A 10,182-nucleotide genomic window follows, 5' to 3' on the forward strand; every position below is an offset into this window, starting at 1 on the left:
ACACAAATCCAAACCCCAAAGAAAGAGATCATGAGAACCGATTAGCTAGCAATATTATTTCCATTTCCCGGAGAATCTAGAGCGCATCAGGCGCTGACCGCACCTTCGGAAACTATATATATTTAACCAAAAAACACAAGATTTTTAGCATTGTCTACTCATCTTGTTGTTACTTGTAATCGGCATATGTACACATATATACACATATATATATAAACAATTCAAGGGAATAATAAATAAACAATGATCAAATTAAGGCGTGGCGTTGCGAGCAATATTTTATATATATATATATATATATATATATTACAATAAACAGAGAATGCAGCATATGATGCGGAGAGGTGTGAGATCAAAATAATAAGAACAAAGGAAGAGAACAAAGAAAGAGACTAAAACCCAGACAAGATCACGTCCGGTCCATGCGACTGATCACGTGATGAGAACCATGTTGACGCCGGGGAATATGGTGTTGATCTTTCAATTCAATTCATTGAGAATCGAGGGTTTCCACGCACGTACGTGCGTGGGTACGTGGGGCTCGACACATGGGTAAGTAGAGACGAATCAGGAATAATTGGACACTGCTGTGGAGGGAGGGAATATTGGGGAGTAGGAAGACAACATAGGTTGTAGTCTAGACAAACACTAGCTGTTGAAAATTTAACACTCTCAATTTATAAGAAAATTTATTTTTTAATTATGAATTTATTTTTTTAAAAGAAATATGCGAGATTTAGAAGCACTAACTAAAATTAGTATCTTCTCTCTATGCATTAAGACTGCATTTGAATGTTGAACTGAGTTGAGTTGAATTGAGTTATTTATGAAATATAATAATGAGTCGAGATGGTAGAGTGAGTTTTAGGGGTCCATCTAAGATGAATTTAAATGTGTTTGAATGTTAAAATGAATTTAGATGTATTTATAGGAAGCTAAAAAAGGTTGTGGGTCTCACGTATAAAGAAGTGTTGGATTGAAAAAGGTTGTGGGTCTCACGTGTAAAGATATTTTGAGTTGAGATGAGTTTAGTAATTTAAAAATTGACTGCTTGGATGTTAGACTTAGCTCAAAATTAGATTAAACTGAATTGAACTTATATGAATTTAACAACCAAATGGATAAAGCGCGTGAGACATATAGGGTTTTCTAAAACAATGAAATGGGAAAATGTCAGATAGGGTTTGCATGTGGATCTGTGGCCTGGTGTCGCCGGGCATCTATCTCAAGCGGCTCTAAAAAATGCATCTCTGCATTCTTCATATTCCTTCGTTTCATTTCATTTCCTTGATCTCCCTAGCTCATTATAAAATATTTCTCTGGTTAGGGCTCGCACGTGTACAGCTCGATATTTATTGGCAAGTCAAGACTTGCTGCATCCTCTGGCCTGCTCATCTAATAATATTAAAAGAAAAGTAAAAGAAAAAATATGAGCAAATAGCCTAGAGCTAGCAAAGGACGGTTTGCTAGAGAGTTTGGGTTTTGACTGAAAACCAAGATTCCAATTTATATTGTAAAAATGATATTTACAGTCTTAAAAATATGTAAATCTTATGTACTTTCTTAAAAATAAGGTAAATATAAAACTCACATAAAAAATAGCATTTTAATAAAAAGATTGCTACAAACACAAAAAGATTACACAAAAATAAATTTACAAACTGACGTGGCTTCACGTCATCTATTAGATCTATTTTACACTAAAAGTAATTTTATAATCTGACATAATACATCAAGTCATGTCAATTTGTAGATTTATTTTTGTGGCTAAAATATTTGTTTTTTTCTTTTAAGACAATAATTTAGGTCTGGTTTGGATAGTGAAACTATCTCAACTCATCTTGTTTTAATCATTAAAACTTTATCAAATTATCTATATAAAATATAATAGATAATTTAACTTTTTAAAATCACAAAATAAAAATAATATTAAAAAAATAATATTCTAACAATATTTTATATAAGAAAAAGGGCATTTGTGACCAGTTAATTCTAACGAAATGACTATTTGTAACTAAAATATATATTCAATTTTCATCTCATCTCACTATTCAAACCAGGCATAGTCACTTGAACAAAAACTAATTTATATAATTTTGTTTAATATGATTTGTGGGAAATTAATGAAGGTAGATCAGGGTATATAATTCTAGTATTCAAGATCTCACATCGGTGTGCGAAATAATGTTTCTTAAGCTCAAAACTGCCAAAAAGCCATGAACCTCCACCACCACCACGAGGCCCTAAAATTTAAACATATATAATACGATTAAGTCTAATTATATGGCTTTCATGACATTTAACTAGTTTCATTCATGCTAGGTCAAGCTAGCTAGCAAGAAACGAAATCCATGACTATATAGGGCAGCTTTGAACAGGGATATTTTGGTTGCCTGCAGTCAGTCCTCGTGAATGAAAATAAATGGGAATATTCGATTTATAATAATTAAAAGCTTAATTACAAGAAATAAACATAAAATAGAGAAAGAAAAAAAAAAAAAAAAAAAAAAAAAAAAAGAAAGAAAGGAATTTAAATGGGTCGCAATCCATCAACGTAGAGAGACTGAGAGAGAGAGAGAGAGAGAGAGTCCATTATTACATAGAGCTGTTGCCATTTTTGTTTCTCGAGTCCCAATTACCATTACCTGCAGAAACCACCAATATTATATGCTTGCATCCTTCTATTACAAAGATAGGAGAGGAAAAAACCGGAAATCTCTCTCTCTCTCTCTCTCTCTGGAAAGGTCTTTGATTCCTCTGCACCCATAAATGCACAACGTCCCCTTTTCACTAACTTCTAACTTTTCCCTTCAAACCTTCGTTCAAAGAAACTCTGTTTCCTCTATCTTTTGCTGTCTTTTTTTTTTTTTATCTGAGTCTCTGACTAGTCTCTGCTATTTTCCCGTCTCTGCATATATTTTGCTCTTCATCAACCCTACTAGGATCCTACTAAAAAGCCTATTACCCTCCTCTTCTCTCCCTTATATACACAACGCAAAAATTCACATATATCATGATGAGGCACTCATGATATAATCACTACCCATAGTCATAGCCTTCCTTTTCAGCTCTCGATCTTGCTTTCTATTTACTTACCTGTTTATTCCTGCTGGATCCTCTTCTCTTCACACCCCCAAACTCTCTCGTTCTCTCTCCTTTATTGTTTCACCAATATAAGAACTAGTAGATCTTTTCCTAAGCCAGATCTCCACCACCTTCATGTTGTTCGGCTCAAACCCTATAATGATACCTCCATCACCCTTGCCTGACCTCTCCTTACAAATCAGCCCTCCTTCGGCTTCTGATTTTGAAGCTAAGAAAGTGATCAGCTGTGATGGAAGTACAAGAAAAGCAGTAATCTACAGCGACAGGAGCTCAACCACCGACTCCGGAAGCAGCGGGAGTGATTTAAGCCATGAAAATGGCTTCTTCCACCCAGAGAGGAATTATGATCATCTGGGTCTTTTTGAGCCCATGTTAAGCTTAGGACTTGAAATGGCAGATTCAAGTCCCCCACCCATGAAATTAATACCAAGAAACCACCATCATCACCAGCACAATCATCAACCTCAAATCTGCGGCCGCGAGTTCAAGAGAAATGCAAGATTGATTAGCGGGATGAAAAGAAGCGTCAGAGCTCCTAGAATGAGATGGACTACGACTCTCCATGCCCACTTTGTTCACGCAGTAGAACTTCTTGGTGGCCATGAAAGTAATATACGACAACTCCTAAACATATTCATTATTCATCGTCTGTTTATTTTGATGTTTTTCTCATCACTTAGCACAAAAGTGATTATCTTCTGTTTTACAGGAGCGACTCCGAAATCTGTCTTAGAGTTGATGAATGTGAAGGATCTAACCCTAGCTCACGTGAAGAGTCACTTGCAGGTGGGTTACTGAGTACAATCTCCATTTCTTTGAATTTAAGAGTTGCTTTTGGCTCTTTTGGTTGTCATGTTCTATATTATTCTTGTTGACAAGATCTTTCCATATGTAGTGATGGATTGAGAACAAGGGCATGGAAAATAGGGATCAGTCTAGAGTGTAATCTTAGCAATGTGGACCATTTTCTCATTTTCTTTCTCTTTCTCCACGGTGTTCATGCAGATGTATAGAACAGTGAAGAGCACTGACAAAGGATCAGGTAATTGGAGGACTCCACCCCCTTTGAGTACCCCTAAGATTTATTCTCCTGAATTCTATTATTCTCTTTGTTGGAGAGCTTCCTTATCCAAGTGTGACAGAAACTCTATCATTTGATCCACTGTTTCCAAACTATTTTTAGACCAAAAGAAAAAGGAAAATTGAGATAGGTTAGCTAGGACTGACCTTAGTACACGTGAATTATTAGAAGGGTGTCTGATAAAGCTAGAGCAATGGCTCTATCTATGATTAATATTGCAGGTCAGGTGCAGACAGAAATTGCTTTGAACCCAAGGCCAGGGTTGGTCGATTTGGATCAGGGGGTATTAGCTTGTGAGAAACCTAACCCAGTACTGACAACGCTACAAATATTCCAAAGGTGTGTGTGCATTTACATCCCTCTTAAAACCCTTATAATTAATTAATTTCCTAGCTTAATTTTCTCTCGTAAGGTGCATGAAGACTCATTGCATAATGAATATATAATTTTTGTTACATAATTTTCTGCAAGCCTACACAGGCATTGGAGATCGGACTCTTTTTTTTTGTTTGGGTCCAACGAGGTGTGTGTCGTCTTCTCCACTCATAGAATTGAGCAAAAATAGCATAGCTAGTAGAGTTCTCTAGGTACAGTGAGGGTAGTCCTTCGATCTCAACGAGTTCTAAATACCATATCCATTAGATTTTGAAGGTATTGATCCCAATGAGTTTTAAAAGTCAAGGGTCTGGTCTAGGAATTAGGACTGCAATGCCACAACTCACATTAACTATAGGGAGCACGACTGTCGTAATAGCTAGCCATGCCTTTAATTTGCCGATAGAATATTTAAATGATCTTGATCTTTGGTGCTGGGCATTTTTTGTTGACTTCATTATCGCTGACACTGTGGAGAATCTGACAAAAACGTACCCGGAGGATTGGTTCATGGTTTAATAATGCTAGCTGGAATAACAACATGATCGGTATATACAATTATTTTATCTATTAGTATTATTATAATTAACTTCGATCATAAGTTCATAACATGATAAACAAGGAGTTTGAATGGAAGTTTGCTCATGATTTGTTGTAGTGTTTATTTATGATCGGTTATTTCTAATAAAAATGATTATTTTTTATCAAAATGAGTTTATTTTTATCTTAAATAATTTGTGATAAATACTTGTTTTTTTTTTTGTAGTGCTGTAATTAATTGGTTTTAGCAAAGCAATATCTCTCAGCATGATTTCAGTTTGTTTTTCCAAGGATTCTTTTTTCATTAGTATTTTTAATCAATGTTCCAAACGGATGAAAAATCTCTTGGTCGGGTTTAGTACCTGTGCTATTAACAAACCGCAATTTGCTGCAGAATATTTTGTCTTGTGTTCATGTCCTTATCTCTTATATATTGTTATTATTCATCCTCTCAATATTATAAAAATGTGATCAGAATGCAGACAAGCAGTTGGAGTACTAATAGATCAAGTCGTCATGAAAATGCTTTGACACATTCTCATTTAAAGGCAAACGATACCAAGGTATGTATGTTTGTATCATCAAAGACAAGACCATAAACATGTTGATCTTTTATATATTGTTTTTCTCTTGTGATTAATATACTGTTAGTTTCACCTTTTAAATATGTATATAGGCGGACGGCCACATGAATGCAGTAGTAGTGTCTGCAGATGGCGTGAAGGAGGAGAGGCGCCTGCTGGATTCTAGCTCCAATATGTCAGCATCGAACACCTTGCTTAATTTGGAGTTCACCCTTGGAAGGCCAAACTGGCTGCAAATGGAGCACTGCGTTGAATCTTCAAATGATCAGTTAACGACCCTTCTCAAATGTTAAACGACAGTACTAGCTAGTGCTAGTACTACCTACGAGCTAGAGAAATCATGGACGTCGTCTAATCTTCATGCTTTTCTGTTCTTATATTATTTGAAGTTGATGTCGATTGAAAAGGCCTTTTGCTGGAGTGAATAGGGAATAATGAGTACTGGTATCGTACAAGACATGGTTTTGCTGGAGTGGAGTCCGTGTGGGAACAAGATTCTTAATTTCGATAATTTTATCAAAAGGAAACCTAAATTTCCGTAAAACTAATGATAAATTTTCAAGCCTGGGGACCATGCAATAGTACTGGCGGGTACTCGATCGAGGGCCATGCATGGCAGAACCCATTGGAGTTGGGTCCTGAATATAAAGGAAAGGTGGGGTCAAGGTAATTTTAAAGATATCTTCGACAATAATTTCGATCGATCCAGCTTCTCTCTCTCTCCTATGACCAGTACTAGTAATTAATAGTACTGCTGCAACTTGTGTAATAGTTCGTGCTTCATTCATGGAATTGAATAATAGATACCATGCGTCATAAAAAATTAAATGCACCTTTGAAAAATGTCCATTGCATTAAAACAAGTCATGCAATGATATTTTCTTGGGGGTTGAATATGTAAGCCAAACTGGAATGAGTTTTAATCCGATTGAAACGACATGTCTTTGAACACCCAATTATGACGTAATCATGATGCATGATGAATTAATTCAAGTTGAGAGCTTTTTATCACGGAGTTATATATTATTTATGTTTCTAATTAAAGTCTAGAGTTGGTTGAATTATGCTCAATATTGTTCATTAGAACTTAAAAGAGTTTCAATTTCTCCTAGGATTGGAATTTTAATATCCACCAAATATTCGACAGAAGATATTACTTATCAAGGCAGATTAATGAGTTCCAATATTAGCTAATGTTAAGAATATAATATAAATAATTAAATCTATATTTTTATATTAGTTTGAACTTTTGGAACAACTAATGATTTCACATGATATCAGAATAGGAATCTTGAGTACCTTGACTCTATACTTTACCCAATTTAATTAAATATTCTACTTATTAGACGTACTCATTAAGAGAAAATCGAGTTCAAACTTGAGTGAAAGTTTTAAGAATATAAAATAAAAAATTAAATTTACCTCTTCCCATGCATCAACGTAAGTTTTTGAGACAAGTGGTAATTTCACAACTAAATACAACCTAACTATCTATCTATACACATGCATTACGTTTAGGATGAAAATAACAAAATATATAACGATTTGGATTCTTATCGTTTATGTTAACTAAAAAGTTATGCAAAGCTATATATAAAGTTATTAATTCAACCAATATTGTAAGCATCAAAGTTCTTTGACGAGGATCAAGATCTGAAACTCTCGGGCGATGTGAATTAAGAGAGAGGGGGATATAAATGTATGGATTAATGCGCTATGAAGTATTTATTGAACAATTAGTATTTCTCACATACAAGTACAATAAGGCTCCGTTTGAATACAAAAAGTGTTTCATTTTATCTAATTATTTTCAAATTTTTCTATAAAATATAATAAATAATTCAATTTTTTCAAATCTTAATATAATAATAATATTAAACAATAATAAATAAATAGTAGTTTATTCAACTTTCAACTTTCATTTTAATTCATCTCATATTTTCAATTCACTATCCAAACGATACTTAAATATTAAAAAATATATTTTATGTGTTTACCTGTCTAGCTCACATTTTATGTCACAGAATTCGGATAGGAACGATGGAAAAGCGTAATCCTTTTGATGTAAATCACATTGACAGACAATCAAATAATACAACCCTTTTAAAAGCTGTTTGAATCATGGAAAGGTGATGAAATGATGGAGTTTTTGTATCATATGATTATTAAATACATCATATATGTATAGAGATGTATATACATGATGACATTGGAAAACAAAATACCTTTGAAGTATTTTATTGATCATGGTCTCATGATCAGGACCACAACCACGATGCATGAACTAGCTGGCTAGGCATTGTGATCATCGCACGGCCCACAAAACAATCCTGACAGCTTTAATTCAGAAAAAAAAAATCAGTGCAATTTTGGTGGTTTGACAATTGCACTAAACTGATGGCTGCAGAGATTATTTAAAGATCTTCGAAGAAAAAACTGTAGGCACAGCCACTAAGGGATCTTTCATAGGGTTCATCATGACTGGTTGTCCTTTGTGAAGAATACGTACGATTTAGAGAACAGAGGATCTGTTTGTGGGAGCACCAGCCAGCTGCACACACGTCCCAAATTACCAATTCTGAAAATCTTTTGGGTGCATTCATCTAAGTTTCTTACTGTTCATCATTACGCACGCATGTGTATATAATAAATCCATTTGTACATGTTCTTTTCTGAAAGAAGATTCTGGCACTGAAGTATGTCCTCTCACTATTCGATTTGTCCCAGATCTTTTACTGCTACACGTGCTTGGTCCTTGATCTTTTTCACTTTTTCTCTTTGTCAGGGTTTTCTGTTTTTTGTCAGGATATTATAATTTAATTTAGAGTTTTGAACAATAACTCGTCCCCTTTTTTCTTTAGCAGATCAATATTGCTATGATCTTGAGAGCTATGATTAATTTTTATGTTGTGTGTTTGAATATCCATAATCCATCCATAGTCACAAATATCAATATCATCAACAACATAGATCAAGTATCAATGTGTAATATAGAAATTTCAAGTAATGTTTTTATCATGTCTATTTTCAACTGATCCCTACATCATTCTTTCAAACCTTATATATAATCACAATTTGAAAGAAATATAGCTTCAGAATCATCAATAGACTAAAAGCACGATCGTAGTAAGTGTTGAATAAATCAAGTATGTACTAGACAAACTCCTACTAATAAAATATGTCACTAAGACTAACCACTCCCATTCAAGCTACATGCTCCTTAAACACTTTAGGTTGTAAGCCCTTAGTGAGCGGATTTACAATCATGAGATTTGTACTAATGTACTCAACCGATACATGATGATTCTAAATTCTTTTTTTTTTTCTTACGACAATAAACTTTATGTCAATGTGTTTAGACTTTAACGAACTCTTGTCGTTCTTAGAATATAACTCAGCGGCCTTATTATCACAATAAACCTTTAGTGAATTCTCAATATTATCCACGACTTGAAGACTGGTGATAAAATTCAGCAACCATATTGCTTGATTGGATGCCCTATAGCAAGCAGTAAATTTTGCTTCGATGGTAGAAGAAGCTGTAAGAGTCTGTTTGTCGCTTTTCCATTAAATAGCTCATCCAACCAATATGAAAACATAACTTGAAGTGGATCTCCTACTATCGAGGCAATCAACACAATTGGAGTCTGAGAACCCAATGATCTCTAGATGTTCTGAACTCCGATACGTGAACATATAGTCTTTTGTTCTTTATAAGTACTGCATTACCCTTTTAGCAGCCTTCCAGTGAGCCATGCTTGGATTACTCAAATATCTGCCAAGCATTCCAACTGCGTACGCAATGTTTGGCGTGTGCAAATTTGAGCATACATGAATCTTCCTACAACTGATGTATAAGGGAAGTCCTCTATTTGTTTCTTTTCAATATTATTCTTTGGGCAATGGAACAAACTTAATCTGTCACTTTTGAAATGGGCGCATCCCCAAATGCACAATTTTGCATGCCAATATTATCCACGACTTGAAGACTGGTGATAAAATTCAACAACCAGGATGCCCTATAGCAAGTAGTAAACTTTGCTTCCATGGTAGAAGAAGCTGTAAGCGTCTGTTTGTCGCTTTTCCATTAAATAGCTTATCCAACTAATATGAAAACATAACCTACAGTGAATCTCCCACTATCGAGGCAATCAACACAATCGGAGTCTGAGAACCCAATGATCTTTAGATGTTCTGAACTCCGATACGTGAGCATAGAGTCTTATGGTCTTTATAAGTACTGCATTACCCTTTTAGCAGCCTTCCAGTGATCCATGCTCGGATTACTCAAATATTTGCCAAGCATTCCAACTGCGTACGCAATGTTTGGGCGTGTGCAAATTTGAGCATACATGAATCTTCCTACAGCTGATGTATAAGGGAAGTCTTCTATTTGTTTCTTTTCAATATTATTCTTTGGGCAATGGAACAAACTTAATCTGTCACTTTTTGCAATGGGCGCATCTCCAAATGCATCATGCCAAACCTACGGAGTAT

At 34.8% G+C, this 10,182-nt stretch overlaps 1 protein-coding gene across 1 annotated transcript; it reads left to right on the forward strand.

Annotated features, from left to right (window-relative positions):
• Window positions 1-2,689: 2,689 nt before the first annotated feature.
• LOC121243662 (probable transcription factor KAN4) lies at window positions 2,690-6,080 on the forward strand. Its single transcript, XM_041141784.1, has 6 exons — window positions 2,690-3,712; window positions 3,815-3,891; window positions 4,111-4,147; window positions 4,408-4,525; window positions 5,577-5,664; window positions 5,778-6,080. Exons 1-6 carry the CDS (start codon window positions 3,220-3,222, stop codon window positions 5,976-5,978), a joined length of 1,014 nt encoding a protein of 337 aa, XP_040997718.1. The 5' UTR covers window positions 2,690-3,219; the 3' UTR covers window positions 5,979-6,080.
• Window positions 6,081-10,182: the final 4,102 nt, after the last annotated feature.

The sequence above is a fragment of the Juglans microcarpa x Juglans regia genome, chromosome 8D, assembly GCF_004785595.1.
Source record: "Juglans microcarpa x Juglans regia isolate MS1-56 chromosome 8D, Jm3101_v1.0, whole genome shotgun sequence".
In the NCBI taxonomy this organism is placed as follows: domain Eukaryota; kingdom Viridiplantae; phylum Streptophyta; class Magnoliopsida; order Fagales; family Juglandaceae; genus Juglans; species Juglans microcarpa x Juglans regia.

Excerpts from the sequence above, each read along its gene's own strand:
- LOC121243662 (XM_041141784.1), top strand. The coding sequence starts at position 3,220 with ATGTTGTTCGGCTCAAACCCTATAATGATACCTCCATCACCCTTGCCT. Across the intron at positions 3,713-3,814 it reads ACTTCTTGGTGGCCATGAAA|GAGCGACTCCGAAATCTGTC; the intron begins GTAATATACGAC and ends TCTGTTTTACAG. Across the intron at positions 4,148-4,407 it reads GAGCACTGACAAAGGATCAG|GTCAGGTGCAGACAGAAATT; the intron begins GTAATTGGAGGA and ends TTAATATTGCAG.